The sequence below is a fragment of the Micropterus salmoides genome, unplaced genomic scaffold (assembly GCF_014851395.1).
Source record: "Micropterus salmoides isolate LMB-PRFRI ecotype aquatic unplaced genomic scaffold, ASM1485139v1 Ms_hic_scaffold_4, whole genome shotgun sequence".
NCBI lineage: Eukaryota > Metazoa > Chordata > Actinopteri > Centrarchiformes > Centrarchidae > Micropterus > Micropterus salmoides.
Genome location: NW_024043372.1, coordinates 13,043,002 through 13,067,058, shown reverse-complemented (window position 1 = coordinate 13,067,058; position 24,057 = coordinate 13,043,002). Strand labels below are relative to the sequence as shown.

Here is a 24,057-nt window from a genome sequence, read left to right as displayed (position 1 = left end):
TTTACTTGTGTAATCTTTGTCTAATATTTCAATTTGTTTGATGATCTGAAACATTTCAGTGTGTCAAACATGCAAAACAACAAGAAATCAGGAATGGGGCAAACACTTTTTCACACCACTGGGACTGCCTTTTCAGCTCCAAATTAGCTTTCATGTGTCTGCTTGGATTTGGTAGTTTGGTTCAGCCGAATTCTATCGCCCCTCCCTAACTGCGACAAATCAGGCAAGACTCCAAGGTCTTACATAATATTACGTACAGCCACTGACTGTGTTAGCAGCAGCCAGGCCGAGGATAAACTGGCTAGCCTCAGTTTGTGCCTCTCACACATAGAGCTTCTGTTAATGTTGGCAAACAAACATGAACATTTACTCTTCTGCAGTGGTGTTGACGACGATGACGACGACAACAACAACAACAAACCAAGATATTTTGGGCTGATGAACAGTAACATTAACTGCAATAAACAGAGTGGCTAATTTTGGGATGTAAATACCCTTTAAAGTTATAATCCTTAATATTATGGTCTTGCTTGATTTGGCTACACCCCTTGTTACCGTGGTAACAGGAAGTGCAGTTTAACACTACAGCAAACTCTCCCAGTTTCTTTGTCACTGGTATAAAACAGTGCAACTGTTGGATGTGTTTACAGCACAGCCAATCAAAAGTGTTATTTTAATAATAAAAGTCACCCTGTTTGCTAGATGAGGGCTTAAAAGTGCAGCAGTGGCAGCCTTAGGAAACGTTGGGTTTGCATTAGTTGCAACTTAATACTGCTCTGATGAGAATGAACAGTAAACAATGAAGCTGAAATCAGTGAGATATAATATGAGATTTCCTGTGAGTCACTCGTGTAGATCTGTAATTTGAATCCCGTGCAGGAATGGCAGACTCCACCACTAACAGTGAAAATTATTACATACTGTAAAAAGGTAATTACACGATGAAATTACATTGAATGGCTGTTGCTAAAAAAATGCTGACCCTAAATATTATCAAAAACATGGTTTGATTATAACTTTAACATTGCAACAATAAACCTGTTTTTTTTTTTTCTGGGATCTCCAAGGGTCTCGGGCCCCTGGGCAGTTGCCTGCTTTCTCCCAGTTAATCTGATTGTATGGTACATTTTTATTTTTTATTTTTTACCTGCCATTTCTCAAAGTGAAGTATTGTTTAATTCATTGTAATCCGTCTTGAAAAATATAGGCTTCATATGGGATCAATACCTATAATTTGGTTGTGTGAAATTATTGGGTCCCTCAGCTGTACTAACTCCTGAAGCCCTCTTGTGTCGCAGGTGCTGAAGTTCAATGGGATCCCTCCCTTGGTGGGTCTGCTGCACAGCCCCAGTTCAGCAGTCAACCAGACAGCCTTGGCTGCCCTCCGCAACCTGTCCTTTAAAAGCAACAATAACAAGGAAGTGATACATCGCTGCGGTGGCATCACAGAGGCTGTCTCTCTGCTCAAAGATACAGACTCTTTAGAGATACAGAAACAGCTGACGGTACAACTTAACCCAGAAATATGCAATCATGAAAACCAAATCATGCAAACAAGTCAGAGCCACTCGTGTTGTAGTATAACTAATGTTATAACCTGTTTAAAATCTGATATTCTTGGCTGTTGTCATTCTATGAGTTATTAGCATTTGAAGCATATTGCCAAAATCACCTTGTTACTGTTGTGGTGATAAAGCTAGATGTTGATTCAGATGCAATTATTTAAATGTTAACTGTGATTGTATTTAACAAACATCCATCTATCCATCCATCCATGTTTTAATTCTGTTATCAGGCCAACACTTACTTAATTACTTCCTGAAATTAAAATGTGATTGTGTACACAAACCTTAAGCCTATAAAAATGAACACGCTATTTAAATTCCTTTTTTAACCACAGGCAGTGACAGTGTGCTGTTTAAACAACTGAGGTTTTCATTTTCTTTCCAGGTCTCCTGTGGAATTTGTCCTCTGCAGAGAGCCTGAAGCCAGACCTACTGAAGAGTGCTCTGCCTGTCTTAGTGGAGCGTGTGATCCTGCCTTACACAACAGGTCCCAGCTTGACCAATAGTGATAGCCAAGACCCCGAGGTCTTCTTTCATGCCACCGGATGTCTAAGGTAAGCATATCATTTATCAGTGCACCTGATAGTATGTCAGCGTCTTTGCTTTAGCTCTCATAAGGTTTAGGATCTTATTGTCTATGTGTAGCCCAACTCTGGACCAAGCAGTAAATACATTCTTTATTTCTACAAGACATGCTGGACGATACGTAAATTACTAGTTCACTACTAGTACTGTCTGTCCCGCACTCTCAGTGTTTTTACATTGCGTCAGGATGGGAACATGATGTTTAGGGGTGTGGAGTACACAGCATCATCAGAGATTTTGCACAGATTTTATTTAGCTCTTCGGGCAGCATTACGCGATTGATCGACACCAAATTTGGAGCAATAATGTGGGACGCCCCCATGAGGGCCTGTGCGAAATTTGGTGCAACTCACCTCTAGGTGGCACTATTTAACCTGAAAAATGTTTTCCTCTATAACCACAAGTCGCATTGACATGAAAGTTGAACCGAATTGTTCAGGATGGTCCCCTCACTCCATGGACTAACGTTCACCGCACTGATGACACCCATTTGAATGGGAATTCCAACCAAGGGACATTTTGCTTCAAAACTATGTGCTACTAAATCGCACATCCATAAACCTTACGCCTACGTGTTTGGGGGATACCACTGATTCATATGGTATAGGACACGCCTTTGTGCGATGACGTTTTCAATTCGCTAAATCGCAAAAACTGAAAAACCTATTTTAATTAACTCTTCCAAAGCTGCTACTCTGATTGGCATCAAACTTGGCACGGACCATCTGTGGTCCAAGCTGATGAAAGTTTGTAGAGGAAATTTTGATTTGACAAAAAACATCCCAATTATAAACTAACAAATATTTGAAAAAAACGCTAAAAAACAGGATGTGATATCTTAGGTTTACAATGATCACCAAACTCTTACCTGGCACGACTTAGGGAGGGGCTGCAAGAAATTTGGTGCCAATCGGCCACTAGGTGGCGCTATTAATCGTATATCAAGTAACACGTCCATAGACATATATTCATTTTATATCTCCGTAACCTCAAGTCCCTTTAATTTCAAACTCATTTATTCACCACGGGCGCCCGGGTTGACTCATGCAGCCCACGCGGGGCGAGGGGTGCGGCTTGCGCCGGGGGTCATGGACCCCGCTTACAACTTTTTGCAGTTCTAGTTGTAATTGTGAATGTAAATGTTTTACATCATCATCAATCAGTCCACAGTTACAGGTGATATTAGCATAATAAAAGTTCTCCTTCTGTACTACATCAGCAAACTCATGGGTGTGACTTCCTTTTATCACTCTGGGAAAGTTGTAATTGTTTGAATTATTTTATTCATTTCCTTGACTGTACAAGATTACTACTGTTTACTTTTAAGGCGAGGTAATTTAATTAAGTCTGAGATTTTCTTTTAAATCACTCCTTGAAACCTTGGCTGCATAGTGTACTTATATTTCCACACAACCAGCAGTGGCTATGATCTTCATAAAATACACTACACATGTTTGCCAAGAAGATCCCATTGATGTGTCTGTATACTCTTAAATATTGTTTAACATCTTATTTTATCCTCAACAGAAACCTAAGCAGCGCAAAGCAGAACAACAGACAGGCGATGAGAAGATGTCGAGGTTTGGTCGATTCTTTGGTCAATTACATTAAAGACTGTGTGGAAGCAGGAAAACCAGATGATAAGGTAAAAGAGAGGGAAAAAAACACTGTTTATTTATACTGCATGTTAATCCTGCACTCTGTCTTTCTGTCTGTATATACTTCACTCACTTTCTCCTTCAACAACATGCACATGTCACACCTTCATGCAGAACATGAACAAAAAATATTTTTAACCAGACTTTGCTATTATGTGGCTCTCTATTATGGTTTGCTGAGGCACAGCTGAGTCATGATGTGGTGATGTTCTGTTTTCTGCTAAACGGGTACACCAGAGAGATAAAATTATTGTTTTTGTCAAGGGAGTCTGGCAGCTCTGACGAAAGTGAGATAGCGACTGTTTCTGGTTAAACAAAAAGGATCTTAATCTGTAAAAATAGTTCTATCTCTGTAAGGTTACATGTTGTCAGACACTTGTGAAAACAATCTGAACCTGTCAGGGGCAAAAACAAGCACTTTAGTGGATGTACTTTGAATGGCCGCTCATTCAAAACTGGACCACCTGGATCAAAAAATGTTGCCCCCATTAATCACATCACATCACATCACATAGACACAAAACATGGAAAAATAGGGTCCACTTTGTTATAAACTGTTTGTTATGAGTTTCAGCTGACCATCTTTTTAAATCAGAACTCACTTATGCATGATATGTATATATATTACAATGCAATAAAATAGCCTGTGTCAAAGTGCTTACCAAACGTTGAACATTATTGAGCATTAGCAGAAGTGTTACCCTTTCACTGTCCACTGTCTGAAGAAGTCATTATTTTATATATTTGTCAGGATACATCAAGTAAAGGTAGAGCACACCCAGTACACACATGTTACTATTAGCCTATGTTAAATGTGCCCTTTTGTTGTGTGTTGCACTCAACAGTCTGTAGAAAACTGTGTGTGCATCCTGCACAACATGACGTTCCAGCTGGAGGCCGAGGCTCCGGCTCTGTTCAGCAGGATCACAGCTTTGGCCAAGACTGTCAACAGGAGCCACAGCCAGAGCGACACCGCCCCCATCGGCTGCTTCAGTCCACAGAGCAAATCACCCGAAAAGGAGGTGAGACGAGGAAGGTGCACAACAGAGACAAATATACATACCAATGCCCAAGCAATACTTTTAATCATAACGGTGTATCAGAAATACTTGTAGACAGTATCCACAAGTACCTGTCACTTTGTCTAGACAGTACATGTCAGTGTGGATTTTATTAATCCTATTGCTGTGGGACAATTGCAGTAACATTCCAGCTTTTAAAAAGCTTTGAGTGAGACTTTGTGCCCTGATTTCTAAAGGTGTTAACTTTTATTTTGTGTTAAATCTTTACACAATGTAAAACACGTGTCAGGCCTTAATGTGTTGCATGTTTGCAACTAACACCATTGGACACTGTGTTACAAATCATTCAGATGTATCTTATGTTTCCAAAAATCCTACATGGAAATTCAGCATTTCTTTAAAAGTATGTTCTGCAATAGCTACATGTTGAGGATGATCTGTTTTCTTTCTTATACAGCTCCACTTTGACTTTCCAGTCGTTGAGGATCCACAACCTACTGGGGCAGGCTGGCTGATTCACTCCCAAACTCTGCAGAGTTACCTGTCTTTGCTTGGCTCTAGCCAGCAAGAAGAAACACAGGAAGCTTGTTGTGGAGTGCTGCAGAATCTCACCGCACATGAAGGCATTGTAAGAAAAAATATATTGTGCCATTACATACTGATCAGGACAAACAAAAACCCTGTGCAGTTGTTCTGGAGACAAGTCTGGATTACCTTTTAAATTATTATTGTAAAAATTTTTTCTACCTGGTCAACTTTGTTTGCTTTGCTTTATTGATATCTATGAATGCACTTCTGGGTTTTCTGAGTTATGGGCTTTATATGGTTTCTGTATTCACAGGTGTCTAATGTAATGAGCCAGATGATTGTGCAGAAAGTGAATGGCCTGCAAGTTATCAGTCCCCTTTTAAAGTCAAACAAAGTGAACCTGCAGAGGAGCACAGTGGCTTTGGTGGGAAACCTGACCAAGAACCCAAACCTGCAAAATGCCATAGGTAAGAAGCAGGTGCAAGTATTTTCTCTTCTTTTGAAGAAAAATGAATATCACCTGCTTGTTTTAGACATTCATTTGATTAAACATCTACAGTAATAAGATCACAGTTTTGGGTCATTACCTTGAAATTATTTAACAACTGCAGTTATACAGCCAGTAAGTTTTGTTTGCCTTGTTACTGAAGCTCGTAAAGCCCTCCCGGAGCTGCTTGGCATCCTCAGCGCAGGTACCAAGGGAGGGTGTGAGTCTGATGACACCCTAGCCATGGCCTGCCAAACATCCAACTGCCTGCTTATGAAAGACCCTGAGATGGGCAAGCGCCTGTTAAACAACAACCTGATAAACTCACTGAATGATCTCAGCCAAAACGGGTAAGATTACATGTGAGCAGAGACAGAGAATGTGCCTGCATATGTACTAGATACAATTACTCAAGATATGGGATACCTATGACTCATCAGGGATTATATTTTTCCTTCATGTTAGATTTCCACAAGTCCAAACTGATCTTTAACAATTGTTTTCCCTCTCATTAAGACATTTCCCCAAATCCAAAAAAGCTGCAGCCCTGCTTCTCTACAACCTCTGGTCAGAAAAAGATTTTCAAAGCTTCCTGAAAAAGGTGAGTCGAAGTTTGACTCCGAGTGCCAAGATTTGTCAGGGTTTGGGTGTGTCTCACTGTTGCCTGCCTTTTAACTAAAAAGACCACACCTGTGTCAGGTATTTGTGAGAAACAGAGGGAGAAAGGATTAGGCATTGTTCTCAGAAAAAGCCCAGTGAAATGAAACTAAAGTGATAAAAGGTGAGGAATCCAGTAGCTCAGGTTCGAGGAAACACTTACTGACCTGTGTTTGCACATGTAAGACAGCATATTAGCATGATGTATTACAACGCTAATGAGGGTAGCATTACGTTAAACTTCACCTCGGTGTGAGTGCAGCTTAGTTCATGGGTTTGTCAATGTGTCACTTACTGCATATTCAGCACAATTACTGAGGTTGAACACTTGATTTACATTTAACTATTTGTCTTTCAGCAAGGGATGACTAAGTCCTCATTTGTGAATGACGTCACCGTGGCATCAATTAACAAGAAAGCCTAAACTGATCTCTGAAAGTCATTTACCGAAGTAACTCACCTGCAAGTCCTCCATGGGACAAAAATGCTCTCAGGCTGAGCAGCATCCCTTTCATTTCACAAAGAGATTCTTTTTATTCATGTATCCTTATAATGTTTCAACAAAAAGTTACATGCACTAGCCCTGTATATGGAAGTATAAGATTACTTTTGCTTTGTAGGTGTAAGGAAAAAGAGGTGAAGGTTAAGATGTAACATGTTAGCAGCCAGATTGTCATTGTCGCACGTTTTTGATTTGCTACTTTCAACTGCTGTCAAATGTCTTTTTAATGTCAATTTGATCTATGCCTGCAATGCAGTAACCTGAGCTTGCTTTATTAGATTTTATTTTGCACTGAAATTGCTGTAGAAAAAATTTAATTGAAAAACATTTGATTTTCTATTTTTAGTGTTTAAGTTTGCTATAAAACCAGGGACAGTGTCTTAAGCAGTGATGTGTTTACATTTTGTAAAGATTTGATATGTGAATGTGAAATTATCTCTTTGTAAATGCCCCTAACAGTGTCAATAAAGCTGACCTCCTCTGGCTATAAAGGGACCAATAATTAATGAAAGATCACTAAATCCGAGAATCTGAGTTCATTATCAGTCATTTGTCATAGTCACTGGTGTCAAACCTTGCTCACGTCTCACACCCATCTAGGTTTAGGCTACAGAGTTTGAAATGCTTCTGGGCAGATAAGCAACACATCCTTCAAATTATGTTAACTCCACCCATATAATTTATTGTTTGAGGCTCTTAAAGCCAGACACTTCAGCTGTTGTTACACTGGGGGCATTATGTAATTGTTAAACTCCACAGACCAAACCACACAATCCACTCAACAGCCATGAGGGAATTCTCGGGGGAATGGGTGATATTTAGATTTGAGGGTTCTGGCACAGCTGATATTTTTTCATAATCATTTAATTTTACACTGATAGATTTATGTGCTCATATGTGGTCTTTTAAAGAATAATAATTTTAATTGTATTATTATAATAATGTAGTCACACATCAAGCCTGCCTGGATGTCGAATGTATAAAGCCGGTAAGAAAACGGGTTTTAAGCCAAAATTAATTTACCCTAAACTGCAAATCATAATAACTGATTCACCAGAGTAAACTATACATGGCCTTACTGAAGAAGGTGTGGCTTTATATAATTACCAAGGTGTTTGTGCTCATCTTAACGTTCCCACAAGTGAAGGAACCAAACCCTTAAAAGAAAGAGGAGACTCTTTCTGATTTAATTGTTTTTATTAATTGCAACCAACAAAATCATACACACAAGAACCGATTAATTAGTCTCAACTTCACTTTTAGTACTTTTAAACATGACAGAGTAAGTGGTAGGACATAGAAATGAGGATTACATTGAACATCATGTTTTATTTTTATCCTTTCAAGTCTAAAGTCATTTTAATGGGTTACACACCTGTCAGATCCCTGTTAAATTAACACAAGCTGCAGCACATTGCTGATCAGTCTGCAATCAGAGACTGTCTACTATACTGCTACAATCCTGCAGATGTACCCAGCATGCACTTCATTTCACAAATAACATATTTAACCTTGCAATGTTTTCAGAATTATAATTTGTTCTTCCATGTTTAAACATTAAGAAAATATTATTATGCGGTTTATGTTATTCCCAATCATTTCATGGGTGTCAGATGTTACTTCCTCAGGCCGCGCTTGCTTCTGGTACCCTTTGAACTGAGAATAAAGTGAAAGTCAGCAGAGAAATGCAATATAAGCCAGCACACATACAAACTTCAACTTCACATACATACTTAACCTGTTATGCATATTGAATCTTGTATGTATCATGCATTCTTCCGTGAAAAAATGCTTTTGTGTGTTGACCCCTTTAGTTTGAGCTGTGTGTCGTGCACTTACATATATTTTGCTTTGAAAGTTCAAACATCAGATATTTAATTTATTCTGCTTATGCAAATAAGTCTCACTCTCTGTAGCTGCATTTAAAATTTGAATTATTTTACGCATATATTTATCACAGAAAGGACATTTCAGACACATCATGTCACTATTGTATGAGACTGGAAACAACCCTTCTCTTAAGTCTTAACAGTCTTAACATTTGCTCATAGAATTTGGCTATTAGATGTTTTCCTACACTGATTTGGAACATCTGCAGGCCAGAATCTGTTTGAGACTTTTTTTCTTGTGACCCCTCACCACAAAGCATTATGTATGTGTTGTTACCCTCTTGCAAGTAAATGAATTAAGAGAAGTTCAACCAAAGAGGGATTTTCCTTTCTCAGATAAATGTATTTCATTTTTAATCATTTCAGTGGCATGCAGAGGTAAAATTATACAGACTTTCAAGGAAAAAAACATGATTGTGTGTTCTACAGTGCAGTTTGTTCTTATTTTCTACCCAAATAATCATCTCGTGAATCCTTCCAGTGGTCTCATCCCCTAGGTTGGGAAGCACTGCTCTATAGAAAGCTGCTGCTGGCCTCAGAGACACTGAAACCTTTCCAAAGCGGTCTGCTGTTGGAAGGGGATTTGCTACCAAATAGTTGACCGCTATCTTTATCTACTGTTGCTACCGAGGTACCTGACCCCTGCAGCTTTCCTATGAATACACAAATGTATCAAATTTAGGTGAAAGTATGAAGAATTCTGTTTTTTAAGGTTTTTTAAGATTTAGTGCGGGAAACGCTAGTAATGTCTAAAAATAAAAAATAAAACATTCAAATATAAATCAAGGCTATATTTCAAAGTTATACTTGTTTGCAGTGACAGTATTACACTATTCTTGGTTTGCAAAGCCAATGCCACATTCTGCAGGAAAATCCATATCTTGTCAATCAATAAGCTTGTTTACAGCCTGGGCCGTCATTGCAGCGCAGCCTACATGACATCAGGAGGAATGATTCAGAAGATTAGGATGGCAGAAGGGGCCCATCACTGTTTTATTGTGAGCTACATTAACACAGATGATATCACACCACAGTTTTGAGATCTCTCAGCTGTTGCCATTACAGCCCGTCTCTCCTTTGAGACTGAGGGCATGTTGTTCAGATACCCCAGCCTGCCCTTTGTGGAAACACCTCTCGTCCTTTTTGTTTTCCCAGTCCTGTTTGGCCCAGTGTACAGCTGGCACAAACGTCTGTTACTGACACCGCTTCAAATTAATGGAGATCAGTGTTGAGCTGAGGGGAAGTTGAAATATGAGGAGGTGGAAACTTTAGGCCAATAGGTGAAGAGGTATCTATCAGGGCAGATTCATGAGTCTAAGCAGGTAATTGTTGATTATTGCTTACCTAAATGTTACTTTCTGCCTTTTTGTATCAACTTGTTATGATTTTATATCCTCGTAATACTTTTTTTTTTTTTTTTTACATACCACAGATATTAGATATCAGATTATGAAGTTATGAAAAGAGGTGATATATGCAGAAGTTATATGATGCTGTACTTGGGACAACATTTTTTTTTCATTTACCAAAGCAATAGTTGTGTTAGAGGGCACATGTGCACCGTGATATGAGCATCCAACACAAAAGACTTACACTTTTTGATGATCACTGACCCGGTTTCTCAGCACGGTGACCTGTGTAAAAGATGTGTTTAAAGGTTTACTGACATCTAGCTACTGCGAGAGAGAGAGAGACAGGGAGAGAGAGAGAGAGAGCTTACCTCATACTTCTGCTTAGTGTGTAAATACTGGAGTTCAAATTTCTCTGCCTCCAGCTGCCGCATCCAGTCCCACAGTTCCTTAGCTTTTTCCCTGTATCAGTATGGACAAGACGGTGAAAGCATTTTATAGTAAAATAAAAAAATTATAAAAAAGAAAAAATGCTAATTGACTGGATTCTTTTATCTGAAATTGATTGTGGAAAGTATTTGGAATGAACTTCAGTTTGTGTTTTTATATTACCTGAGTTTGTCCTCTTTCATTTGATCAACATTTAACTCTTTGCGTCGATCATTGAGGATCTTCTTTTTCTTTTCTCTTTCCGTTTGTCTTTTCGGCCCAGTCTGTGTCTGCTTGTAAGGAGGAGGGCACAAGTTGTGATGTGCTGTCCAGTATGTTGTGTGTGTTTATGTCATTTCAAAGATAAAGAAAAATCATAACCTTGTATCCAGTGAAACTCAAGTTGGACAGAATCATCTTCTTCCTGGCATCATCGTCTGCTTTCTTCTTTGCCTCTTCATCTTCTTTTCTCGCTTTCTCTTCCTGGTGGAAAAAAATGATAGTAGCTTTAATTATTCATCGGCAGTATTTTGATGGCTGATGGTATTTGGTTTGACCTGATTCACTTAGCACATGCTCAGTGTAGTCCTTTTGCCGCATGGGAAAAAGTAGCACCCTGGGCAGGCACAGCAAATTTTAGAAGGAAAAAAAAAATGTAGGTAATAAGTTATTATTTTTTCCTTAATTTTTTTTGTTATAGCATTGCCTGCTTTGTAGTTAAACTTATACTTATGACATGTTTATTGTGTCTATGTAGATATTTTTCATGCAAGTTGTTAGTTCTAATGTTTTATTATGAGTGCTACTGTGACAGTGCAAGAAAACTAAGCACAAACACACTCATTTATATTCAGTTGCTGCACATTTGCACATTTTGTTAAATTATATTATTATGTTAAGATACTTGGATCACCCCTACACACACACACACACACACACACACACACACACACACACACACACACACACACACACACACACACACACCAATTATGTATACCATAATGATACATTTCACCCCAGGGTATGTTATAACTAACCCAAACTATGGGGTTAATGATAACATTTTACTCTTTACTCCCTGCTTCTTACTAAACAATGCATTTCCTGTCTGTGTTGCAGAAAAAACAGAAACACCAATTAATGGCAGACACGTGTAACTAGTTTGTATCCCATATTGAACGCACTGGCTTAAAAGAGCTCCGAGATACAGACAGAAATGTCAAAAATGTTACAACAATAGGTGGGAATGGCCTGGGGTAGGACTTTGAAATGTTTAAAAGCCAGTTTCTAAAATGTTTCTGTGGCTGACAGCATAGGGTTTGTCTCTCTTACAGTTATGATCTGTAAATGTTTGTCTACGTATACGTACAGCTACTTTGATTTGCCGTTCTCTTTCTCTTTCTGCCCTGATCTTCATCTGCTCTGCTCTCTCTGACCTGCGTTTCTCCTAAGTAGGAAAGAAAAGACATTTTACAGACCAAACAAACCATGTAAACTGAAAAGAGTAAAAGACAACATTTAATTACAGAATTGGGTAATATTAGAGACTAAACATGGGATATATTGCAGTAGAATAGTGGGATATGAACATACGATGCGATCAGTGAGGCTAAGAAGCTCTTCTTCCTCCTTCTTACGCTTCTCAAAGTGAGCTTCAATCAGAGTGTGGAGCTCCGTCAGATCCTTTTCCATTCGTTTTCGATGAATGTCCTAAAATGATGGCAAGAAGTCGAAATGTGAGCTGAAATATTATCCAACAATCTGCCCAGAAGACAGTTTGGAGGTGTAACTTTGATCAGTCCTGGGATAAACTCACATCAAAGTCCACTATTTCTCCCTCTGGGATTTTGGGAGCGGCCAAGCCGGGCACAAAACCAGGTCTGAGGAGAGTGGAAAAATTCATATCATTTTATTTTAGTATGTCTCTCACAGAGAAGTGTGTTTCAATTTAGGTTATATAGATACTTTTAAACTCTGTTCTTACTTTGACCTGGGTTTAGCATCCTCTGTATGTCAAAAAAGAAAACGAAAGGTAAAATCTTGTGAACAGACAAATATATATATTTCATGTATGAAAAAAAAACACCGAGCAACCTCTGTGCTTCTTACATAACCTGTCCATACCTCCTTCATTTTCCTCTGCAGCATCTGCTGAAAGTGAAAAGTGTCACTGCTAAGTCAACATTGAGGGATGTAGTTAAGTTGCAGAGAGCTCAGACAAATGGGGTCAGAGGTGATTCCTGTGAGTTTTACGGTTGTAAAAATGTGTTTGATTTAAGTGATTATTGTTGGCCAGTATCTTAGTGTTGACAAATATCAATGTTTTTTGTGAATGGTTTTTATAACTTTATTAGTCTGAATTTCTCTTAATGTCAGAGTTACTATACTATATGACCACGGTACACATTTTTTAAATAAACTTTTTTAGCAAGTTGTAATACAATGTCAATCATTGCTAATTGACACATTCACACATTGCCCTCTGGTTGGTCTCTAAAATAAAGGCAGGGGACAGCTGTCAATAATGATAGAGTTGGAATAACCTCTGACACAACGCAGTTGACTGAGGCAACATAGGTGACTATCTCCTGTCAGTGTTAGACAGACAGGTATGCAGGCGTGTCTCTCTCTCTGAGAGTTTAGAGAAGGTTGCTTTAGATTATCTTCACAGATTATATCAGCTGCTACCTGGGTCCCAGTGACAAAGAGGCAGAGAGTAAACTTGTTCACCAGTCCGTGATAGCAAATGTTTTGTTTTCGTTTTGTTTTTGTTTTTTTTGGTAATCAATTATTAATTTAATTATTTGTTATTATTATAATTATAATTATTATTAGTTCACCCATTAAAGTGTGTCAGAGTAAGAAATAACGTAAAAGTGAGGCACTTTACTTTTTCACTTTAGTGGAATCACTATAGGGATCCTTGATCCTGCTACTTAGTAGAAAAAGCTAAATGAAAAAGAAAAATACTTAAAATTTGTAATACTTGTTCATCAACTTTTACACATACATGATTTCAGATTCACATTTAGCTGTTAAACTGACATTTTTAAACCACTGTACAACATGAAATGGACATTTCACCAATAACTTTCAGCAGGTATATAGGTACACAGATGGTATTAGAGATAGTATCACATTATATTCCCAGACTTATGTACATATACATACAGTGTCTAGTGAGAACCATGTATCTCCTAATAATTTAAACTTTTTCTGATTAACTGACACTTTGAGCGTAAATATATAGCTAATTAAACATTAAAAAACCTTTTGGATTATCTGAGAAAAGCATTGTCATTAAGCTGAAAACAGGGCTGTTTTTTCACAGCTCAAGAAAGGTGAGGTTTTAGAGAAACATGGTTTTCCTTGGACAACAACAATTTGGTCCTTTTGTACATATACACTAATAAGGACTACATGGTTGCCAACAGTGTGTAAAGAAAAAAGTCACATCTATTTATTGCTGCCATGCGAACAGATATTAGTATAAGCAGTACTACCTTCTACCTCCTCCTCCTCTGCTACCTCTTCCACCTCCTCCTCCTCTTCTGTGCAAAGCAAGTGTGTAGAGTTAGCAAGCAAACAATGTGACACAGCATTTAGATCCACATTATTTCTGCCATCCAAGCGTATTTTTGGCAGTGCTGCCAAAATCATGACAGTATTTGAAGAAAACATTTGTGCACAGAATTTTATACATGCATTATACAATTAAATCTTTATTATATTCTCCCTGCTATTTCATTTGAACCTTTTAATGAAATGGCCAATGGAGCCTTTTGTATACCGACTCCCTCAATAATATGTATGCAGTTATTGGCAATGGAGGAAGGATAATCACCTTCTTTTAAATGACACTCATGTATTTAAATATTCCTTTTTGTAATGAAGCTGTGCAAATATAATTTACAAAATCAGATTTATAACAATAATGCATACCAATTCCACCAGTTTTCCCACAGTTGCATTTAGCTATTGTATTATTTGCAAAGTAGTAGAGTTCTGTGTTTTTTGTTCCCAACATTCTTCCTCATTGGGCTTCTGTGGGAAAAAGTGACACCAAGCCTTTATGCAGTCATTTCGGCCACAGAGGGTAACTCAACCTCTTTCCACTGCAAAGAAGGTAAGCCAACCTGCATTTAGAGGACCTCTTACAGGCATTGTGGGTATTGTTCTTGTGCCACTATCTTCCCTACGGTCCTCTACTGAGAACATAAGCTGACCTACATTGCTCTCTAACAGTGACTCTACTCCACGTAGAGGGAGACAGGTGCTACTTAGTTTCAGGGACAGCGGGGCTGCACAGTGGCCCACATGGACAGCCTCACAAAGGAGACAGAAATAGAGGTACAACTCTTAACTCTTTCATGGCAACCCATTGTACCATTTTAATTGAAAGGATAGATCCGTTGGGATGTTCATTCAAGGTGAACTATGTCCAGCCTCAGAGAGAGAGAGAGACGACTAACTGAGAGGACAAAGGTCAATCTGGCAGAAGAGCTCAAGGACAGCAGCTGCCTCTACAGTGGCAATGACATGTCAAAAATACAGTATGCTGTAAGGTGAAGCCAGCAGCTTAGCAGATGCAGTGTGTTAAGTGACTAAGAATGTTTAAATGCAAAGCTCAAGTGTGTCAAGGAGGTAACAAAGTGGCAAAAAAAGATGCAACCAGCCTCTCCAGGTTGATGCATGTAGAAGCATTAAGACATTTTACACTGTTTTCATAGATATTGTTTGTATAAATGTACATACCAACAATATCCTTGTCTTCTTCACACCGTACACACAAAAAGAGGTAAAGAACAGAGGTCAGCTATGCCAATGTACTTCACAAGTATATTAAACATGGACATAAATGCATTTCTGATACGTATACATGCAACAGAATCACAACATTCATGCATTTTTGTCTTGTGATGCAGCTGTGTAGCATCCAGTCAGCCAGAATTTCTTACTGACAACAAGCAGCTTTCTTGCTGAATATGCAGCCTAGTGATTAAAATTCAGTAACAAACTGTGAAGACTCATGCTGCCCATATGTGTGGGTTCAGTGAACTGACAAACTGACTTACGTTGTCCTCTGAAAGAAGAAAAAAACAGAACACCAAAAACATTTTTCTGTTACAATTGATTCCATCTGTGCTGGCATCACTTTGTTATCATCACTCTCCATTCTACAGAAATAATCCATTTACTCACTCATATGTGGCGTCTTCAGTGTCTGACATGGTTAGGATGCAGCACCTGCATAAGTAAGTCCAATTCAGAATCATAGCGCATCAACAACCACCTGAACTGGTATAATAATGCCAAATTGTGCCCACATGTCTAAAAGATGGTCGCACTGAGGGATAAGAGAATTAATATAATAAAAAAAACTGCATTCACAGTTTAAAAACATATAAGAAGAGCACACAGACTTACCCAGAAAGTGCAATGTGTGCTTCAGACGGGTCTCAATGGGGAATTGTATGCTGTGCCCTTCTCTGTGGGACATAAGCTTTTAAACCCAGTAGTGGATCACATGGCGGCAAACTGCCCATGTCTACAATGGGTGGGCACATACCTGCAAACAGATGGCACATGGCATTAACCAGAATGGGAAAATATGCATTCTCCATGGCCTTGCATTGTCTATTTTTACACGGCAAAAACCTAGACCTGAACAGCACAGGATTACTGTGCTCAAACAGTTTTAGGATTTCAGGTCTGGCAGACATGAGGAATGTTAGAAATAATCTTTGTAAACCTGTGTGCACACAAATACGCAACGGGAGACCTCAAGCTCCTCTGATTTCCAAACAAAGAAACACATTATTTACTGTTTCTACTTTTCACGATTCTGATGATCAATACTACATTCATCACACCCATTTTACTAGTTTATAGCATTAGATAACAGCAACAATGTATTCCTGGATGCATCATGCAATCAAATCATTGAGCATTATTCCCATAGGTAATGTGTAAAATAAAACTCACTCCCTTCACCAACACAGTCTCCTGCACCTCACCTTTAATATTGAATGTCTGCCCTCAGTCTTCGCATGCAATAACATGTCATCAACAACACCCTTTATAACTGTGCCAAGTCTTTTGATACTCCCAGTGTTTGCTGACAATATTGTATCTGACCCCACAGTCGGGATTATGACTCAACAGATGTCTCTTGTGAGCCAGAGCCAAAATGCAACTCTTGTTTGTGGGTCTGACTGAACCTTAACCCTGGCTTTGTTTACACATCTGCTGTTTTGAAGTCTTCTGTGGCGAGTTCAAGTCTCAATTCAGTCGAGACAAGTTTAAGTCAAGTCTCAAATCTTGTCAAAGCAAGTCCCAAGCTAAGTCTCAAGTCACTGGGGGCTAATAAAAGTGGTAAAAGTCACATATGTCAAGTCTTCAGGGGCAAAATGCAAGTCAATAGCAACTCTTTCATGTCTCTGAAGGCAGGATGCTAGGCATATTAGGATGTTATTAGCGTTTACATAATTAAGACCACCCAATAGGCCTAATACAGAAATTTGTTTTTTTCTTAATTATTGCTATATTGGATGATTTAATCATGTCAAATGAGCCTTGACTTTGTTCATTACTAAACAAGACAGCTGGAGTTAACATGATAAAATATATACTGCAGCACTATAGGCAGCAATACATTGCTATGCACAGGACATCTACTATATTTAATGCCTGACAGATGTATATGTTATTATTACATCAAAGGGAAGACCCAGGAAAGTTTACAAATGTGGCATGATTGTTTTTTTTTATTTTCAGTAACATTTAGAGACTATAAAATAAACAAAAGCAATTTTTAATGGAGACTTTATGAAGTATTATCATGTTTGTTTGTGTGTGTGTAGCCTGTTGTACAAGCCATACACTGATGTCAGACCCTGTACAGTGTATGCTGTAGTCTATGTAATGTGTGCTTTTGTTTTGATGATTTAATGAATATGTAATTCCCTGTACCTGCTAAATCTTAATTTTAACATAAATGTAATACATGTAAGGAAAGAAGCTAGCTACATCTTAATTTTAACAGTTAAAGCTTTTTTTTTTTTAGTTCTATTAATCAACATTTTGGCACATATTTTCTTTTACAGGATAAGAAACTAGTAATGCAGACACAGCTATTCTGTTTATTTCTATTCTGTTTTGACTTAATGTTAGCCTATTTTACAAATATCCGTTGAGTGGGGTGTAACACAATATATTAGGAAGTCTGAATTTTTTTTTTCAAGCTTTCTCCTCCTGCTTGCATTGTTGCAAACCCCACCCGTCTGGCAGCTGAGTCAACTAAAACAAACAACAGAAAGCAATCAGTCTCCTAATACTATTTAGCCTTGACAAGGCACTAGTCCTGACAAGGATGAGCTCAAACAAGTCTAACAAGTACTTATTTAGTAAACATTTCCTTGATCCATATTTTTATCTTAAGCCAGGCTGAAAGTTGGAAAAAATCTCAGTATTTATCTCACTGTGTGCTCATACTGCCACCTTGTGGCAGAAAGGAAAACTGGAGTAAATGCACCCACTGCAACAGTTTATGTTGCTATGTTTTGGGATCCAGCAGTGCAGTATTCCAATATTCAGAATAAGAATAATTAAATAATGTAGTAGTATCTTACAAGAGAAACTCAGAGCAAACATTGTAGATTAGAGCTAAAACAATGGGTTAAATAAACTACTCGATTAAATCCATTGTTGGAATTATTCAGTTATCATTGTAGGCCAAAAGGAATACTTTGGGGTTTAGACTGTTCAGAGGGCAAAACAAGCGCTTTGAAGAGTTCACCTAGAGCTCTGCAAAATTGTGTTGTGAAAAATGTGTCTGTTTGTTTTTTTTTTTTTTTACATTGTCAAGACTGAGTAAGCAAATCCCGAGAAAACAATCTGCAGATTATAGATAGATTATGGATTATATATGTAATTTAGATATTGAGTTTTATTGTAGTTTAAACATTTAATTTATCATTAATATAAACATGATGCATAGTGCACAAGGTTGTAAAAAAAATCAACATGAATATATCCATGAAATGTGAGTTTGATGTTTGCTTGTTTGTTTTGTAAATTGTGTTATTCATTCAAATGCAGTAGTACACCATCAGAGGGCTGTTTCACAAAGGCAGAATTTATAAATCCAGGATAAGAGATAAAGCTAAGCTTGACCTAGTGCATCCTGGCTTTATCAGTTTCACAAAGGCCAAACCAGGCTCAGAAGGTGCGGTGCGACTATGTCAAGCCAGGGGCGAGTTCAATCTCAAAACGTTTTGCACCAGTTTGCAACGTTTTCTCATTGAACGACATGTTTCCTTGCAACGTTGCGCAACGTTCTGCAACAGGCTTTGAGGTATGTTTCCTCCCGTTTGGTGGGCGTGTCACAGGTGTTACTCAAGCGGCAGCGAAAAGTTTGTAAACACAACAGTGTTAAAAAGGCAGCAAAATTAGTGCGCTTGCGTACACGTAAGGGTGTACAGGGAACCACCGTTTCCGTTGAAAAAAAAAGTTTTGCTACGTTTTGTTGGCGCTGAACTCGCCCCAGGTGTAAGTAATTCAGATAAATGGGCGTCAACAGTTTTCTTCAAGAGACCACAAGGTCGATCACAGATTCATTGATGCTGAAATGGAAAAGACGTGCGCAGCATACTTTATTTGCTGTTACTCACTGTTTGTAAAGAAGGTACATACTTTTAAAAGGTGTGTATATATATATATATATAGTAGGCTTGGCAGAGAGGCTGGAGGTCTGTCAATTTTGTGTGAAAATGGTGTACGTGTTTAGTCAATATGTATAATAGTTAAAAAGTCAGTGTTGTGGTGCTCACAGAAAATACTGTATGATATCTGTAACTTGACCCTGAGGCTGTAGTCCTACAGTCTGACAGTCTGCCAATGTAATAAGCATAAGCACATCCACAGCTGAACACTTCCTGCTGTGCTAACTGTTATGTGTTTTACAAACTGTCAGATGTCTGAACTGCACACACTTGAAAAAATTAACAAAATAAAAAAAAGGACTATGGAGATAAAAAGAAGCACTGAGGAAATTGGAAATCCAGCAACTACAAAGTCTATCTAAACAATCAACAAACTACCTAAAATAACGAAATGATTTTTGCAAAGTACACTGTAAGCCTAACTGTAACACAATGTATTACGGTAATCATTGTTTTCTCTCCCAAACACGCAGTAGATGATCCCAGGGAGAGAAAAACATTGTGCTGTCCTCTCCCTGTTTCACGAATAAACAGTGCACAATATATCCACCTTATTGAAATGGGAACTATAATTTGAGAGTATTATAAAATGACATACAAATCCTACATAGTGTGTGTGAGTTTCTTGAGTGACATGTAATGTCCGGTGCTCACCTTTAAGGCACAATATAACATTATAACACGACGCTGAAGTTAGGTTCCGATTTGGCAGTTAAGGGGAAAGTTAAAGGGAACCTAAGTAAAAGTTAACTTACGTTGCTGAGCCACAGATTCTCCGTTTTTTGCACCTCTTACTGTTGTAAAAGCTGTTATGCATTTTAGACAAAGCCTTAACGCTGTCTGAAACACTTTTTTAGATTAGAAAAAAAATTATTTTATTTGTGAAAATGACAAAAGGGTGATTTCACTGCTTTTCTCCACACGCAGACCACATTAGATCAGGTCCAGATCTAAAACCACTATACCTAGAGCTCTCAAATCTGGACTAGATTGTCCCAGAGAGGCTGAAGTTTCAATCAAACATAGTTTCAGATTTGTGAAACCTTTATTCAATTTGTGAAAATGCTTTAAAGGAGGATTTCACTGCTTTTTTCACATGTAGACCACATTAGATCAGGTCCAAATCACCACTACACCTAGAGTTCTCAAATCTGAAATACATTGTCCCAGAGAGGCTAAAGTTTCTTTAAAACACGGTTTTAGATTTGGGAAAAGTTTATTTTGTTTGTGAAAATGAAAAAAGGATGATAGTTCAATGCTTTTTTCACACCAAGTGACCTGGCCTTACAGCCTTTCGACAACTCTGCCTCTGATTGGTTAGTACTCCACTGATTAGGCTGGTTAAGGTTGGGGTTGTGATGGGATTAGGGTTAGCCACTCAGAGTCAGAGTAGGGGTCAGGATTTGAGGCAAAATGTACGTTCTTCAAATGATATTTATTGGATAAATGGTGGGGAAAACATGTAACATATGTTGTGATTTTTTATTTAAGTATTCCAGTTTTTAGCCTTTTCCTGTCTGCCATAGCCCTGTATCTGTTTAAACTGTTGCTGTCTTGTGTTATCCCTGTTGACATAGTAAACTCTGTAATTATCTTGCGTTTTGAGTCTCTGAGTCTGTCAAAGTCCAGAGCCTTCATTATGCAAATAAATAAGAACATATTAAACACATAGTTAAACACTTAAATGCATCGATTACTGTAATGGAATGTACAGTAACTGAGTACATTTTGTACTTTTATTGTGGAGTATATTCACAGTGTGGTAGTACTTTTAATTAAGTAAAGGAGCTGAATAATTATTTCACCTCTGATTATGTTTATGTGTTTATATATTGTATATATTATGTATTTACTATGTACTAACTATAGACATCATCTACAGCCATCAACAGAGAGAGACCTCCAATCTCAGTTACATCCAAATGAAACCCAATATTAACACATTAATGCAATCGATTCGGCTCATTTATTTTTAGCTCTAGGTAGACAGTTTTGTTTAATATGGTTTCACTCTGTAACAAAGAACAAAAAAATACGTAGCACTACAAATACAGTCTATTTACTGTTATTATAAGGTTAGCATTATTGCTAACAACCTTATGCCAATAATGCCTCAACCATGGAGAGTTTTTCCAGTTGTGTCCATTCTGCCGACATTACCTGAATGCATCACAAGTAGCAGGACATGAGGTCAGCTGTTTTGCGCGGGCAACCAGGTTTACTTCATGGTACATTACAAAGTTTTTGCAGTAGCCCAACTTAGTGAAATCACCCTTTATAGGATTTTCACAAAAGGAATAAAGGTAACTGTGTTATAAAGAAACCTTAGCCTGTGTGGAACAATTTAGTTGAGATTTGAGATCTCTAGGTATAGTGGTTTTGGATCTGGCCCTGGTCTAATGTGGTCTACATGTGAAAAAAGCATTGAAATTGCCCTTTAAAGCATTTTCACAAATTGAATAAAGGTTTCACAAATCTGGAACTATGTTTGATTGAAACTGTAGCCTCTCTGGGATTTGAGATCTCTAGGTATAGTAGTTTTGGATCTGGACCTGGTCTAATGTGGTCGGCATGTGGAGAAAAAGCAGTGAAATCACCCTTTTGTCATTTTCACAAACAAAATTAAGTTTTTTCAAATCTATAAAAGTGTTTCAGACAGTGTTAAGGCTTTGCCTCCCCTTAACTTTCCCCTTAACTTCCGTTCGGAAGCTAACTTCAGCGTCGTCATTATAATTATGACAGTTTCAGCTTCTCACACATTCAGTCGGTCCACTATTGGCTGCCACACTTTCTTTCGCTGGTTTATTGCTGTACCCGTGTGTTACCTTTTCTTTTATTTATCCTTTTTTTTGTGCTTTCATTCCACATAAATCTACTCCCTGATGCGAATTGTGTGCAAAGTATGGTGCACGCATCTTCTCCAATTATGAAACCTAATAACCACAACCTACTATTTTAATACAGGCTACTAAAAAATATGCAAAACACATAGGCCTACATAAGAACATGGAATGACTGAAAAAAACACTTTGGTTTCTGATCGGCGTGACCGCTGACTGAACAGATAACGCACCAAGGTTAACTAAGCCTGACTGTTAGCTTGGTCTGGAACAGGCTAGCTGCACAGAATAAATCGCCATGGTAACTTAAGTGCCACTGCGTTCGTGAAACCGAGTCGAGGCTTAATTCAGTCAGGATATTTGGAAAATCCCGGTTTAATCCGCTATCCTGGCTTTGCGAAACAGCCCTCTGAGCATCTTCAGAATCTAAAAACTAAAGAATTGTGTATGCTCTACTTGCTGTAGCATATATCAAACGCACCCCTCGCAGTGAGGCGGGCTGTTTGAACGGTTGACTCTCTGCCCACCATCATTAAGCGTTTCATGACGAAGCTAACCTGCAGCCACAGTCCAGTTACCTTGCTTCAGGACATATTTGAACGTGGTAATAACATGTTCAGCTGCTGCTGTTCCTCAAGATGGAGTTTCCTGTCCTGCTACTGTCCCCGGCAGACTGGCTCATCTGAAAGGATTAGAGATGCCAGGTAGCAGTGCGTAACCTCACGAGGCTTCAGGTGTGTTGACTGTGCTAGCTTTCATATACTGCGTGGCTCTCTTGAAGGTCTGCTTGTTGACGTCTTAGCACATTTCTTCTCTCATGCAGCCGTCAAACGTTACCTCAATTGCACAGGCCAGTAAAAACTTAAAATAAATTCTTTGTAATGGCTGAGCTTAGTCTTTGTGCGCTTTCAGTTTGGTACATGCATTTTTAGTTTCCTTGATGTGGATGTGAGTAATATTTATGTGCGGATCTATCCTAAAGTGTCGATATTCTGATACCAACGTTTCCTGCTCTAGGATCGATACTTATATAAAAGGATCGATATCTAAACTCTGTAATTTGGAGTGAGGGTGTGTTTTATCGTAATTATCTTACTGTCGGCAGGATGGTGTAATTACAGGCTACTTGGTTGATAGGAATTACTTTTCCTTCATGCTTGAGCTACAGCTCTGTGACGGAGCTTCTTCGACGTGAGCAGCTGCAGAGCTTTACATTTCCCGTGATCAAATACTGACTATGGCTGATTGTTAAAACAGTCACGTCTGGCCGTATTTTAGATGTGAAGGTAATATGACGCTGTGTGTGATGTGTGTGTAAAGACAGTGAAATACTTTGGCAGCACTGCAAACTTCACTAAACAGCTGAGATTAAGTCGGTCACAATAATATGATGATGTTATGAAGCCGCAGTTGTGTGCAGGATATTTTATTATAATTAAAGAATATGACGGTAGTTTGATGTCTTGTCATTATGCAGCTATTATTTTGAATTGGTAGGGTTACAGCCGACTCCTTATTTCTCTCTTAAATACAGAAACGGGAGGAGGGAGGTCACATTAAACTAGAAATAAAATATGTAAAAAGTATTGGTATTGGTATCGGCAATACCAGCCTGGGTATTACTTGGTATTGGATCAGATAGGAATTAAGTGGTATCGCGCATCACTAGTGAGTAATGGTGAATTATAGCCTCAGTTGTTGCCATTCTGTCTTGTATTTTGTTGAAAATTGGGTCTTCACTGTATTGCACTGATTGTAGTTTTTGTGTCATCTGGCTTAGATTACATTTGGAATGCATTATCTTAAAAAGCTCTGTATCT

The 24,057-nt window shown here is 38.3% G+C and overlaps 2 protein-coding genes across 13 annotated transcripts in view; one reads left to right on the top strand and one right to left on the bottom strand.

The window, feature by feature from the left end:
- LOC119886915 (plakophilin-1-like) overlaps window positions 1-7,495 on the top strand; it is an 11,678-nt gene extending 4,183 nt beyond the window's left edge. Inside the window, 9 exon segments of the mRNA XM_038697909.1 lie at window positions 1,299-1,505; window positions 1,932-2,119; window positions 3,678-3,795; window positions 4,654-4,830; window positions 5,288-5,458; window positions 5,672-5,825; window positions 6,009-6,195; window positions 6,362-6,446; window positions 6,861-7,495. Of these exon segments, the coding sequence (XP_038553837.1) occupies window positions 1,299-1,505; window positions 1,932-2,119; window positions 3,678-3,795; window positions 4,654-4,830; window positions 5,288-5,458; window positions 5,672-5,825; window positions 6,009-6,195; window positions 6,362-6,446; window positions 6,861-6,926 (1,353 nt within the window). The 3' untranslated portion in view covers window positions 6,927-7,495.
- Window positions 7,496-8,162: 667 nt separating this feature from the next.
- LOC119886911 (troponin T, cardiac muscle isoforms-like) lies at window positions 8,163-23,072 on the bottom strand. 12 transcript variants are annotated; one of them, XM_038697897.1, is made up of 16 exons: window positions 22,816-23,066; window positions 16,102-16,243; window positions 15,877-15,921; window positions 15,750-15,757; window positions 15,430-15,447; window positions 14,178-14,225; window positions 12,799-12,825; window positions 12,659-12,680; window positions 12,491-12,554; window positions 12,268-12,384; window positions 12,044-12,121; window positions 11,053-11,154; window positions 10,855-10,964; window positions 10,614-10,704; window positions 10,487-10,527; window positions 8,163-8,660 (listed from the first exon to the last, which is right to left on the bottom strand). In XM_038697897.1, exons 3-16 carry the CDS (start codon window positions 15,903-15,905, stop codon window positions 8,621-8,623), a joined length of 795 nt encoding a protein of 264 aa, XP_038553825.1. In that variant the 5' UTR covers window positions 15,906-15,921; window positions 16,102-16,243; window positions 22,816-23,066; the 3' UTR covers window positions 8,163-8,620. The 12 variants fall into 12 exon arrangements, with proteins under 12 accessions (XP_038553825.1, XP_038553826.1, XP_038553822.1 ...); XM_038697898.1 differs by having other exon boundaries at window positions 10,855-10,961; window positions 22,816-23,058; XM_038697894.1 differs by lacking the exon at window positions 10,487-10,527 and having other exon boundaries at window positions 22,816-23,072.
- Between the last annotated feature and the right edge of the window lie 985 nt (window positions 23,073-24,057).